This window comes from Protopterus annectens, chromosome 17.part0 (assembly GCF_019279795.1).
Source record: "Protopterus annectens isolate FY-2018-M chromosome 17.part0, PAN1.0, whole genome shotgun sequence".
Lineage (NCBI taxonomy): Eukaryota > Metazoa > Chordata > Ceratodontiformes > Protopteridae > Protopterus > Protopterus annectens.
The window spans coordinates 831,188,045-831,202,691 of NC_056751.1; the positions used below are offsets into that span (position 1 = coordinate 831,188,045).

At 39.7% G+C, this 14,647-nt stretch overlaps 1 protein-coding gene across 2 annotated transcripts in view; it reads left to right on the forward strand.

Annotated features, from left to right (window-relative positions):
• The window catches only part of DENND5A (DENN domain containing 5A), a 1,739,423-nt gene that overhangs the window by 1,379,707 nt on the left and 345,069 nt on the right, over positions 1–14,647 (forward strand). For both annotated transcript variants that reach the window (XM_044059112.1, XM_044059111.1), the window contains one exon: positions 11,806–11,890. In XM_044059112.1, the coding sequence (XP_043915047.1) occupies positions 11,806–11,890 (85 nt within the window). The remainder of the gene's footprint in view (positions 1–11,805; positions 11,891–14,647) is intronic.

Consider the following 14,647-nt stretch of genomic DNA (forward strand, 5'->3'; position numbering starts at 1 on the left):
ATTTCATGTTTGATACATCTGCCCATCCTCCATTCCGTTCTGCTGGTTCACAACTCTGATGTTTCTCTTGGAAGTAATTTTCTTTGGTGGACATTGCCACTTCTTGCAGGATGTTGGCACTTTGGGCCTTTATTTCTAGTAAACCATACTTGGTGTTTCTCAAAGTTAGAGTATCCCTTAGGAAACTGTCAAAGGAAAAAACTTCAAAAAGATCAATACACGGCAGGTTCAGGTTAAGGCACTTTAATTCTTGCAGTAAGGAGATAAAAACGTGCTAATACAGAGTTTGTCTAACTAGAATCAGGAAGTGAAGCCATTCTTATACATTTCTTACAAGACATTGCCTACTAAGCTGACGTAATAAATCACAGGTTCTTACAATATTATTTCATAGCAGCTGTTTGTCCATGATTTTCAGTTGACACTATCTAGTGTATGAAAAAACTTCCTAAGAAAAACAACGTGGCCTTGGAGACCACCGGTTAGATACAACTTCTCACTATATGATGTTACCATTCAAGGTACTATGGCTAATTCGAGCACAAAGCAAGTACAGATTATAGTTCATTTCTTCAAGGAGTCTTTGTTCAACTGTATCTATCTTTTTCTGCAGCTGTGCATGTTCTCATAATACAAACAGAGCTGATTGTCCAAGTTCAATAACATTATAGAAAACAGTATTGTTCTATTAATTATTTTCCTGACCTAGCAGATAATCACCTGCTTTTCAGTAAATTTCCAAAAAGGCATAAACATGAATTTTGCTGTGCTAGCAAATACTTGGTCAGAGAGCATCTTGCAGTTTCAGAAAGCATCTCGTAGTTTCATACAAAACTAAGTTGTACATAAAATAGAATGAAATGTGTTAACCCTTTTAGCTTCTAATAAGCACTAAACACATACATTAATACATATTTTTCTGACATTTCCCCCCTGTTAATACTTTTTATTCTATTTTCAAAAGCATAAACAGTTTGCTTCTTCTCGTAGCCTCTTTCGTTCAGGATTTGCAGTTAAGAGAGTCATTCAGTTTAAACTTATGAAAGTGTTTCATTTTTCAACAGTTCTTCAAATTCGGTACTTTGATACAAAGTCTCAGAAACTGACATGTCTATAAAATCTTTAATTAATCTTTTCATGCAGGGAATACCACAACAAACATACACTACTAATAGGAGTAATCCCACACAAATGGCAATCAGGATGTTCATTAGGATGGTACCCCACCCCCCAATCAAATTCTGGAAAAAATCCATCAGTGGGTTTGGGCCTGGTTTGGTCATGGCCGACACTTGCTGAATTACCTCAAGGTGGTCGTCTATCTCATGCTGGTTGTCAGGAATTTACGAACAGCACTCCTTTTTTATTAAAGCGCAAGTACTGCCTTTCGCCGCTAGGGTGAAGTCGAGAGCCATGCGGTTTTGAAGCACCACAGTTCTCATAGCGTTCAGTTCATCAGTTACTAATTCGAGAGCAGAAAAAGTTGCATTGCTCATTACTTCGAGAAGTTTGGACAGTTTCTCAGCTCCCAAATCAATTTTACTGTGCCATATGCAGGGGCTATACCTGCCCATGATATAATAGTGTCACTCAAGTCCATGTGTGTCAGTTTATCTTTGTTTTTTATGGAGTTATGGTTTCTCCAGCCTGCTTCGATTCGTCCCACTGGATTCTCAGGTTTCTTGATTGGATTTCCAGGTTTCTTGGTGACCTCTCTGAGATTTCAAATTTTTCCTTGAGGCAAAACTGCAGTGTGTCGTATGGCCGGAACCAGGTAACCCAAAAAACAACTGCCGGACCAATTCTCAGGTAACCATTTGTATGCTTTTTTCCCCACACACAAAATAACAATCCTCTACTTTAGTATTAATATATACTTGCCCTTTATGAAACATTTTTCTATCAATGATAAAAAGAACAGGATTATGTTGTACTTCATTAACTGTTTTGTGTATTGATTCAAGAAATGAGTCATAGTTTGTATCACAAATAGAACCTGCATTATTAGCTTTGGTATAACATTTGTAAGAAACAGTCACATTACAATTGCTCCAACCTACCTAAACAGTATCATTTTTGTAAAAACACACAATTCCCTTTTGTGTAACAGGCAGGTACAATGCTATTTTGTCTTGTGATTTTACAGTCGTAGTATCAAAAAATCAAATTTTCCCCGGTCTCATTGACCCCTAGAGGGACAGCAGTCATTAATAATCCCCCATATGCTGTTGGTATAGCTGTACAAATCCAACAATTTGAAACATTAAAAGTCTCAGCATACACATGTTTAATCGCTTGGTAAGTGTTAGTTTGGATGCCAGTCTATGAGTAACGCATCACGTTTATTCAGTTCAGCTCATGTGGCTGGAAAAAGGAAAGGCCACAGCAAAAAGATTATTGTTATCAGTATAGTTAACAGAATGATCATGCAATACTTCTGAGGTTGTTCTGCATTCCTATTTGCTCCATGTCTGGTCATTTTGTTCTTGTGTAACAGTAACAATTTTTTTGTCCAGTTCAAAGATTTTAACCAGTTTACAGTGTGTCAGATGAATCCAGGACGCTTGATCTGTGATCTTGACTGCAGTGGGTGTTGATAGTAGCACTTGGTATGGCCCTTCCCACTTCGGTGATGTCCAATTCTTTTTCTTTATGGTTTTCACCCAGACTCACGTGCCTGGGACTACTGCTGCTTCCGATGATCTGGTTTGTTCTTTATCTGAAACAGAATTTAACTGCAAAAGTTGTTTATTACTTAGAAGTCGTCTCATATATTATGCGAGTGAACTGTCGGCCTCCTGGTCTGCAGGCATGAGAGGTTTCCACTGAGGTATATAATATGCCCTCCCAAATAATTTTTCAAAAGGAGTTAACTCCTTTGCATTTGGAACAGTTATCATGCTCAACAGTGCCAGAGGCAGGCAGTACACCTAATTTTTTTGTGTCTCACTAATTAACTTCCTAAGTTTACTTTTCAAAACCCCATTATGCCTCTCTACTAGTCCTGCAGATTGTGGATGATATGCACAATGGTTTTTCAAAGAAATTCCGAAATATCGGCTCAGCTGTTGTATAGTTTGATTTACAAAGTGTGTGCCATTGTCACTGTAGATCTTTTCCGGTATGCCAAATCTAGGAATAATTTCCCTAACAAGAATTTTTGCAACAGTAGCTGCATCTAGATTTTTGGTCGGAAAGGCTTCCACCCATTTGGAAAACATATCTATAATGACAAGACAATACTTCTTATTTTCGCATTTGTTCAGTTCTATGAAATCCATACAGATAGTATGGAATGGGTACGGTGGTGCAGGGAAACTCCCTTGCTTAGGCTTCAACACCCCTTGTGCATGATGCTTATTACAAACATGACATGCCGCACAAAAATCTTTAGTGTAGTTTATAAACCCATATGTTGTGAACACTCGATTCACTAACTGTACAATCCACCCTGTTGAGACATGGCACTGCCCATGGCTCAACAAAACTGCATATCTAAACAAATTAGACGGCAAAATCATTTTTTTTTTTTTTTTGGAGATGTACAGCCCTTTCTTAAGAATTGCTCTTCGTTTTATCCATTTTTGTTTTTCTACTTTCGTAGTAAGTGTCTGCATTGTTTTTAACATTTTTAAATCTAAAATCTCAGAAGGTTGTAATTTCTCACTTAAAAGAAATATTTTTGAAGCTGAAGCTGCCTGCTTTGCAGCTGTATCAGCTCTCGCATTACCTTTTGAAATCCTATCCTGTTGCTTGGTATGAGCTACACATTTACAAATAGCTACTTTTTGAGGTAACTGAATAGATTTTAACAAATCTAAAATAAACTGCGCATGATTAATTGGTTTGCCAGTAGATGTACTGGCTATCAGTAAAAATGTTTACACATTTACCCTTTGCCAAGGTACATGCCCTTGTCAAGGCAATAAATTCTGCTGCTTGTGCAGATAAGTTGTGTGGTAAAGACTTTGCTTTTAAAATTTTAGTATCAGAAACTACCGCATACCCTACTAGGTTTTGCCCTGTAGGACCCCTTCTGCATGAGCCGTTCACGTAATATGTCACCTCGGCATTATTCAAGGGAACATCCGTTAGATCTTTTCTTTTGCTTAATCTCCTGCAGGCAGCTGTGTGGTGTGCTGTCCGCAGGGGTTGGGAGCAAGGTAGACGGATTTAAAGTTGTACATCGTTTAATTGTCATATGAGGTTGGCTCAACAGTATAGTCATACAGGAAAGATGTCTAGCAGGAGAAAGATATGCTACTTTTTTTTGCAGTAAAATAATTGTGACTGCATGGGGCACTCTCAATGTGAGAGGGTGGAACAACACTACTGAGGCTGAAGCCTGTACTGCCATTGCAGCTGCGACTACTGCTTGTACACAGTGGGGCAGGGATCGCGCCACTGGGTCCAGCTGTGATGAATAGTAAGCTATGGGGCGTTGTTTGTCCCCATGTTGCTGTGTTAACACTGATGTCATATAATCTTGCTTACAATCTACAGTTTGGAAAAAGCGTTTATGATAGTTTGGTAATCCTAAAACTAATGAGGATGCTATCAATTGTTTTAGTTTACAGAAAGCTGATTTTGCTTCTGGTGTCCATTGTAATAAATCTTGTGCTGCCATAGGCTTCTTGTATATCAAGTTGGTCAGTGGAGCAGACTTCAAGGCATAGTTTGGAATCCAACTCCGACAGAAATTAGTCGTACCCAGGGAGGACATCATTTTCTTTTTGGTAGTCGGTTTGGGTGCTTGTAAAATTGCTATTTTCCTATCTTTATCTAATGTTCTGCCTTTTTTGGATATTGCATATCCCAGGTATTTAACCTGCTTTTTCCAAAGCTGCAACTTGTTCTTGTTTACTTTATGTCCTTGAGTGGGTAAAAAATGTAATAATGCTATGGTATCTTCTCTGCATTCTTGCTGGGTGGGGGCTGCCAGCAGGATGTCGTCTACATAAAGTAAAATTTGACTGCCTCTCGGTGGGGTAAATCCCGCCAAGTTGCTTGCCATCTCTTGTGAGAATATTGTTGGACTTTTACAATATCCCTGTGGTAGTCGCGTGTATATATACCTTTTTCCCTGAAATGTGAATGCAAACCAATGTTGGCTGTCAGGATGTATCGGTATTGAAAAGAACGCATTGCTAATATCTACCACAGAAAAATACTTCTGTTGGGGCTTCAAATTATTTAATAGGGTGTGTGAATCTGGCACCGTAGGTGCTCTAGGTATTACTGCGTCATTTACAGCTTGTAAATCTTGGACCATACGCCGTTTTCCGTTTGCTTTCCTGACTGGAAATAAGGGTGTGTTACATGGTGAATCGGGAGATTGTACCAGTATTCTTTTCTTAAGTAAAGCTGCTATTATAGGTTTGATTTCTACTTTTGCATCTTTCCTTAAGGGATACTGTGTCTTCTGTGGTCTAAATGCTGATTTTGGCGTGATAGTAACTGGTCCTGCTGTACGAATGAGTCTTACATCTGATTTCCCTGTTGACCAGAGAGTTTCTGGTATGCTCCGTAAGGCATTTTTTTCCTCTTTTAGTAAGAGTGCTAATCAGCTGTCCTTGTCTCTGCTTTTGTACTCTCTGTTTTGACAGTTCTAACTCCGTCTGGTTTTTTCACTTTGTGACTTTTTTCCCTAGGTCTGCCCATTTTACATTTTTGTCCTTAGTCAAACTAACATGTGGTAATCGATTAGATTTATAAAGTGCAAAGAATTCCTGGGGCAATGAACAGCTAACAACACTGTTTCCTTCTGTGTCCCAGTACAGATTACGTAATACTAATCTGTTTGCATGGTTTTTAAACAGTTCTTGCTCATATTTCTTATTAGGTCCTGGTGTGCTACAATAATACAGAGTACAGTGCAACAAATGCTGTTTATCAGTGTCAAGGGGGGGGGGACTTACTGATGGCTACATTTATCAGCTCTTCGGTTACTGCCCCTGGACCAGTCGTGATCAAGTCCTGGCTGTACTAATAAAATGTTTCGCCCTCCGGTCGCACTACAAAAGTATCCATTTGTCACTGTGCTTCCATACCCTGCATAGTTGGAACTACTGCTATGCCAAATATTTGCATAGGATCTCTGCCCAAAAGGTTTACTGGTCATTTTGCAGAAACAGCAGTTTTGCTTTTTTGGATCATCCCTGAGACGGGGTCAGTTATTGCTATGTTATGGGAGATTGGCTCCCGATACAGCTGTCCATTAGCTGCTTTCACTAATATGTAATTGAGTGATTCTGAATTTTCTGGTAGTTTGGAAGGATGTATCAGGGTCCGCGATGCCCCTGAGTCACACAGAAATTTAACTTCTCTCCCCTCTACCAGAAGTGTAACTTCCGGTTTCGTATTTACTAAGTAAAGCACTAGGCTCAATAATGCTAAGTCTAAAATTTTACTTTCTTTACTGTTTGCGATTTCCTGCACTTTCTCTATTTCTTTTGTCACATCCTTTACTCCCTGTATCACACTTGCATTTGTCTTTTTTTGGTTATTCCCTTCTAGTGATTCTTGACTATCATATAGTCAGTCCTCACCCTCCTTATTTTTCATGGCTACCTTTTTGTTTTGCTTGCAATCTCTTGCTAAATGTCTCTTTTTTCCGCACTTAAAATATTTACTCCTTTTTTTTCTTTTTTTTAAACTCCTCTGATCGCTTATCAGATTGTTTGTTTTTCTGGGCATTTTTCTTGCCCTTTTTCTCGGACTGTACTACATAAACTTTTGCTCTATCTTTTACAGAAAATACTTGGAATTTTTTTTTTTTTTTACTGTTAAAATGCCTTTTGGCATGTCTAGCATATTCAAGTAGTGACTGTAATCTACTTGTACGATGGTCTACCATGTGCTTTGTAATAAAGCTGCTTATAGGCAAAATACTGCCTTTTAAAAATGCATTTTTTAGCTGCTGCTCATACGAGGAATCATGTGTTTGGTCTTTAGGTATCTTCATTTCACAATGGTTATTAAAACACTAATAATTTAGCATAATATTTGTCAACAGTTTCACCTTTTTGTTGGATGCATTGATTAATGCAAGTCCAGTCTGCCCTAGGCTTTCATTTTTTAGAGATTCGGTCTGTAAGACCTTTTACTCTGTTATCCAGCTTTGCATTGCTATGTGGGAGTGGCTTGTGTTTTGCGTCACGGGGATTCCAGTTGCCACTTTTTATGTGCCAATTTGGACCTACAATTTGTCTAACTACTTTTTTACTTTTTTTATTTAAATGATAACTTAACTTTATGTTTTGTAAGTTTTTTAAGAATTTTCTAAAATTAACTTTTGGATGGGGAATTTCCTCTGTGGCTTTCCGGATGTCTTCCGGTGTCCATGGTCTATATACCAGGAGAGTTGGGTCTTGCCCTTCCTGTCCTGCCTAAGGATTTGGTACTTCTATGAGCGGACATATCTCTTCTTCACTCAGAGCTCGTGATTTTTTGTTTATTTGATATAACTCAACATCCCCTGTTAAGTTACATGTTTGAGACCTAGTCTCGACGGGATCTCTGACAAACGGTCTTGGCTTTGCAGGGACAGCCGGGTATAGCGGAGGTGGACCAGCTTGTCCACTCGCTTCATATTCTGGTAAGGGAAGTGGAGGGGGCGGAGGGGCTGATGCTATTACCAAATTATTGTCCTCTTTATCTAGAAACATTGCTTTTGAATTATTACTCTTTTGTTCCCTACGGTTTGATTCCTCAATCCACCTGTGTGCCTGAGGAATGCCTAATTGACGTTGCTTTTTTACCTGACCTTTTGCGTCAGTTTTAAGCTGTTTGACAAGTTTAATAAGTGAGGATTTTTCTAATTTGCCATCAAATTTATTAACCCATTTTGTATAGTACCTAACATTGTCGACACGCTGTAATTGCATATATTTTGCATCTTCAGTTAACGGCGGATCTTGGGATCTTTTTGTGCACTTATTTTCCATATTGTTCTAACTGTTAAAATGTTACGTAACCCTTCTTATTTTTACGTGGTACCACGATTTCTCTTTTTCACAGTTTATCTAGAATAACTGCTTACCTATTCTGTTTCCCTGATCTATGACAAGATTGCAATCTTCCTGTCCCTAACTTGTACACAAACAAATCTCCTGACAGATGATACAAATCAAGTCCCTGATCTAAAACAGAAAAAAGGTAAATTCCTCCCTACCTGAGCCTCTGTAATTGATCGTCTGGTTTGAGGAAAAAACGTTAACTCGTCCTCCAGTCGCAGATCAGAACAGTGGCTGGCCTCTTTTGAACGACAATTCAGTCAGAGGTCTTTTAAAGCAGAAGAACCGATGTGGTTTCTTCCCCGTACGGTTTCATGCCACCTGGCCCATCTGACCTGAGGCGAAGTGAGAATTTCAGGTCCGAAGGACTGATCTGTCAAAGGAAAAAACAACTTCACAAAGATCAATACATGGCAGGTTCAGGTTAAGGCACTTTCATTCTTGTAGCAAGGAGACAAAAACGTGCTAATACAGAGTTTGTCTAACTAGAATCAGGAAGTGAAGCCATTCTTATACATTTCTTACAAGACATTGCCTACTAAGCTGATGTAATAAATCACAAGTTCTTACAGTATTATTTCATAGCAGCTGTTTGCCCATGATTTTCTGTTGACACTATCAAGTTTATGAAAAAACTTCCTAAGAAAAACAACGTGGCCTTGGAGACCACCGGTTAGATACAACTTCTCACTATATGATGTTACCATTCAAGGTACTATGGCTAATTTGAGCACAAAGCAAGTACAGATTATAGTTAATTTCTTCAAGCAGTCTTTGTTCAACTGTATCTATCTTTTTCTGCAGCTGTGCATGTTCTCATAACACGAACAGAGCTGATTGTTCAAGTTCAATAACGTTATAGAAAACAGTATTGTTCTATTCATTATTTTCCTGACCTAGCAGATAATCACCTGCTTTTCAGTATATTTCCAAAAGGCATAAACATGAATTTTGCTGTGCTAGCAAATACTAGGTCAGAGAGCATCTTGCAGTTTCAGAAAGCATCTCGTAGTTTCATACAAAACTAAGCTGTACATAAAATAGAATGAAATGTGTTAACCCTTTTAGCTTCTAATAAGCACTAAATACATACATTAATACATATTTTTCTGACAGAAACCAATGTTTTTTCCCCCAAATTATCCTCCTGCTATGTCTCTGTGTCTAGATGGCCCCTCCCTCCACAGACTACTGTTGGGGTTGCCCATGTATGTACTGATGTATCTGGGTCATTGTTGTAATTCCCAAATATTTAATTGCAAGTTCAACAGTTGTGGGGGGAAAACTACAAAACTAAAGAAGAAAAGGGAATGTCCACTGGTTTAAGTACAGGTGTTAGAGCTGTACTTAAATCAGTTCATTCATCTTCCCATCCTGGGGGCAGACACCAGGGGAGGAAGAGCTTTTCACTTCATGGACATGCTCTGCCAGCTAGGGTTCTAGTAGAGTACAGAAAGAATGCAGGAGTTATAGTTACTGTTGCAGGAAGGGTGGAGGTGGGGCTATGTAAAACATTGCAAGAGGCATTTAAACTGTGTAGAGTATTGAAGGAGTACAGGAATTACAAAAAAAAAATGAACACCTGTTTATCTCCTTTGCTTCAGAGAGAGAGAGAGAAAGGATAGGGGCTAGTTTGTATTCCTTTCCTAAGTGGATTATTAACTGCATTGTCTTTTGCCATCAGGTGGTCCAACCACCCACAGGCAAGTGTTTCTTAAGATCACTCCAGTAGGATGTGGCCTTCAGAGCTTATACTTTTAGTCTTTCTACAGCTCTGGCCTCCCAGGAGGTTTTTGGTTACTACTTTGGACTCTTCCTGACCCTCAGCCCACTGAAAATTTATGTCCAATAGAACTGATATGTACTCACAATATCAACTGGTCTGTGATGAAGTTTCCCTCACTGGGTACTTCTTCCATCCATCCTTCACTCCATTTCCCATTTTGCATATGGGGTCGGGGTGTCATTTCAGCAGTGACAATCATCTCGAGCCAAGGTTTACAGTGCCGAGTGGCTAGCCCTGCAGCGGTAGTTCATTCATACCACTCACTCGCACACACACTCTCACCTATGGCCAATTTAGAGTGTCCAGTCCACCTACTGCATGTCTTTGGAATGTAGGAGGAAACTGGAGTACTCAGAGGAAACCCACATGACTGCAAGGAGGACATGCAGACTCCACACAGAAGGCACGCCAGCCAAGAATCGAACAAGAGAACCTCTTGCTGTGTGGCAACATTGCTAACCACTGCACTACCGCGGCCACCCATCACTGGGTACTTATTACCCTTCTGATATGCCTTTGCACCTAAATGGCCTCTCTCACCACAGACTACTGATGTAGGTCTTTGTAAGTTGGCCATGTATGTACTGATATATCTGGCTTGTTGTAATTCCCAGATCTGTAATTGCAAGTTCAACAATGGGGGAACCTGCAAAACTAAAGAACAGGGGATGTCCAAAACTTTCAAGTTATTATTTGTGGGACGGGGTGATTATCCCTGCACCCCCACCTACGTTACTTATGTATATTAACTCCAAGATTGCCATACTGCAAAGAAAGTAGAGTGCTCCAATACTCAGTACTCACAGATTTTTGCACATTCGGTCTTGCTATTCCAGGACTCACACGAGTCTCAGAATTGAAAACTGTTATCATTATTTGAATGTCTTTTTGGTTTCTGTCTTGCATATTGTGCTTGTTTAGTGGGAAGGTGAACTGGCTGATTCAGGGACCAAATATGTCTTAGTCTAGCTCTTGATGCCATGGCATGCACCATCAAGAGCTGCCTTCACCTCAGAGCTGGAGAGCTGAAGAAAGAAAACTAGCCCATCTGAAAATTACAGGAGTGGAAGTCCCAGCAGTCTATCCATTGAGGATGACTCCGTCAAAGATCTTTCAGTAAGGTGAGCACATACCTTTTCTTTTTCACTCCATTGTTTACCAGCTGGAAGGGTTCCCTATTCCTTCTCAACCACATGAACATCCTCATAGAAAGGAGTGATGTTCGGAAAATAGTTCTAATATACATTTGTGCAGAGGAATTATTCCTTGGTTTGAAAGAAAGAAGAGAAGGAGTAAGCCTTTTTTTTTTTTTACATTGGTGCTTTTAGTACACTTTCTATTAATTCAGGGTCTGGGAAAACAGCTTGTTTTCAGGAGGCTTAGAAGCTACAGCAACAGTATTGATTGATGTTGTTAGATACATAAGGAGAAGTAGCAAAAAAACAAATAAGAAGCCTCCACGGCAAAACAATAAAGCCCCGAACAGCCTGGAATTCTTCTCAAGACTTTATTAAGCACAAAAATCAACCATGAACATTCTCAGTACGTTTTTGTTTAAAACACACTTCAGTAGATGTGGGCTGGCATTAATAGAGCAAGCTGAGGGAACACAGTGAATTTGTCAGCAGCAAGGAAGAAGTTTCTTCCTTGCTGCTGTGACTCATTCACTGTTTTCCCTCAGCTTGCTCTGTTAATGCCAGCCCACATCTGATGAAGTGTGTTTTAAACAAAAACATACTGAGAACGTTGTTGGTTAATTTTTGTGCTTAATAAAGTTTTGAGAAGAATTCCAAGTTGTTCGGGGCTTTATTGTTTTGCCGTGGAGGCTTCTTATTTGGTTTATTGGTACTTGCTTTGAAGCCGTGTGGACTTTACTTTGTTTATAAGGAGAAGTAGCTAATGTTCAACTGTTATTAGAGAAAGGCTGCATTTAGTAGATGCAAATTGGATTTAGAAATCACTAAATTCACAAAGCTCTTCTTTTCTCTTTTTTTTTCACTTTAGGACTGATCCATGATTCAGAACGAAGAAGGTCTGACACTAGCCCTGTAATGCTGCCCCTCAAGGTTTCTCTTATTCAGGACATGAGGTTTGCTTCATTTCAACTTTACTTCAGTTATTGATGTTTAAAATGTGCTTGTCTTGTCAGTGCAGTTCTTTTGTAAATGTTTTTTTTTATCTGATTAAGTATAGTCAGCTTGAGTGCATTATGTAATTGTGCTTAACGTTTGATACAAGAATATTTAGAATGATATGTTAGCCATGTCACAAAATGAAGCAACAGGCCCATATATATTGCACTATCTTACCATCCATTGCCTACCTAGAACCTGCTTGCTCATAGGTTCATAGGAGGTTACTAGACTAATGGCCCTAGGGTCTTTACAAGCCTTGCCATGTTATCCCTGTGTGTTCCCTAATTGACCTTGGTTAGATGGTCATTATTTGCAGAATGAGTCTATGATCAGCACCCACTGCCCCTGTCTGTTAGAGATGTAGGTGCCACCCCCGGGGTGAATTTACTGGCTCCCATCCAGTTGTCTGGGTTGCCCTTAACTAGGATCATTGAGGAACTCTGCTTCATGTGAAGTAGGAGTTTATTCAAGAGGAGTGGTAATCTCTGGAAGATACATCCGCATCTCCAACACATTCTGTTAATGTCACAGGCTATGTTGAGATCCTTGGAGCGAGTGACTCTTGTCCCATTTGATTTGCAGGTGTGCAGCATTTCCATTAGGGCAGAGTCAGAGATTGCTCTGTAGTCCAGGCACAGGTCACCTTTTAGCAACCTGTATGATACAGAGTACAGTGTCAGGGCTTTCAGTCTTTTCATGTAAGTCGTGTTTGGGAGGCCCTGGATTCTCTTGGTTAGAAACCTCTGTGGTCTCTCCAGTTGCTACAGGTGTCTGTTGACATACATACAGAAGGGAGCATTTACTCAATCAGTGGTCTAATAAGGGTTGAGTGCAGTGGAGTTATAACTTCTTTAGTCTTGCATGCGATGCTGTTATTTATGAGATATGCAGTGTAGAAGGCTTTCCTTAGCACTATGGACACATGATGATCGAAGATTATATTTCTATCAACCTGTATCCCTAAGTCTCGCACCACTGGGTTTGAGCTTAGAGGAGTGCTGTCTATACCATAACTAGCAGGTGCTACTTCTTTGCCAAAGGGGATAATGAGGCACTTTTTTGCATTTAATGTTAGTCCGTGACTTTGGCACCAATCATCTGTCTGAGTCAGCCCCTTCTGTAATATGTTTACATCATTGGCTAACTCAGTGATTGTGCCCAGTTTTCAGTCATCTGCAAACTTGGTAAGCCACATGCCATCTACTTTCAACTGGACCTCAGAGAAAGACTCCAAACAATAAAGGGCCCGACACAGATCCTTGTGGTACTTCGCTGGTAACTGGTCTACTAGTGGAGGTGGGCTTCCCAACTTTGACAGTGTGTGTGTTCTGTCTGTGAGCCAGTTGGCAACCCATCTGGTGACATATGGGTTAATTCCCAGCTGGGAGAATTTCTCAATGATCCCTGAGTGGGGGGGTTTGTCAAAAGCCTTGGCTAAGTCAAGTTAGGCAGTATGTACTGCTTTGCCATCATTCAGGGCTTTGGTGACATTCTCAAAGAAGTCCACCAGGTTTAATAAGCAAGATCTACCCTTGACAAATCCAAACTGGGTCAGGTCAACAGTTTGAAGATCGCCTGTGTCCTTGTTGATAAGGTCCGTGATGATTCTTTCCATGGCCTTGCAGATAAGGCTGGTTAGGTTTATGGGTCAATAAATTCCTGGGTTGGTTGATTGATCCCCTTTGTGCAAGGTAATTACTGTTAATGTTCTCCACTCTGCTGAACAAAGCCAGTGCTCAGGCTATGGCTAAAGAAAGTGCCAAGTGGTTCTTCTAGGTCTTGTTTTAGATTGTTTAGTAAGCAACCTGGGATATTATTTAATCTCATAGAGGCCATATTTTTGGCCTTGGAGAGTGTTTGTACGACTTGTTCTTTGGAAATACTCGGTAGTGGACTGGTGTTGGGAATGCTTTGTGGTATGGTTGGTGGGGATAGGGGAGTGAAGTTATTGCCAAATCTGCCTGCTATCATGTTGGCAGTTTCTGCAAGTTCAGTGTACCATCTACTATAAGTTCAGCACACAGCTAGGCATTCCCTTTTAGATTTCAGACATAGTTAAAGAATGCCTTATGGTTGTCTTTAACTAGGGATGCAAATTTAGTCTCATAAATAGCCTTATGTTTCTTACTTCTCATACTCATTGCTGCTGTCCTGTGCATGTAGCTGTGCATGGCCAGAAGGGTCCAGTATTGATGTGGGTTTTAGCATCAGAATGAGAAAGTGGGATGACTTTCTTGACATGCAGAAAAATTGTGTATCCTGTACACCACAATGAAATAACTGTCATCTGAAAAGTTATATAGAATACATGTAAAATCTCCAGTCATCTTATCTCTTTTAGAAATTGAAGGCCTGCACAAGTTATGTGGAAAAAAATCTCCATTACTTTCTTCACCGTAAATAATCATTTGTAGCAAATACTCCTGATAACTGTAAAGGTCAATATGTGCCATTACAGGATGTCTTACTCCACAAGTCAGGTGGGTTTTGGCAATTAATGTTTTTTTTTTTCCCTCAGAATATGTTTATATTTGTAGATTTGCAGTGTAAATGATGCTTACTCTTCATGTAAACATATCTTCAACAACTACCTGTTTACCTGTTGTGTGTGCTTTATAGTACTTTGCTAACCTAAACAAGGGACACTCTTAGGATGTAAAACTTTAGGTGCTAACACTGAACACTACATTGATCTGCCCATATCATGTAGG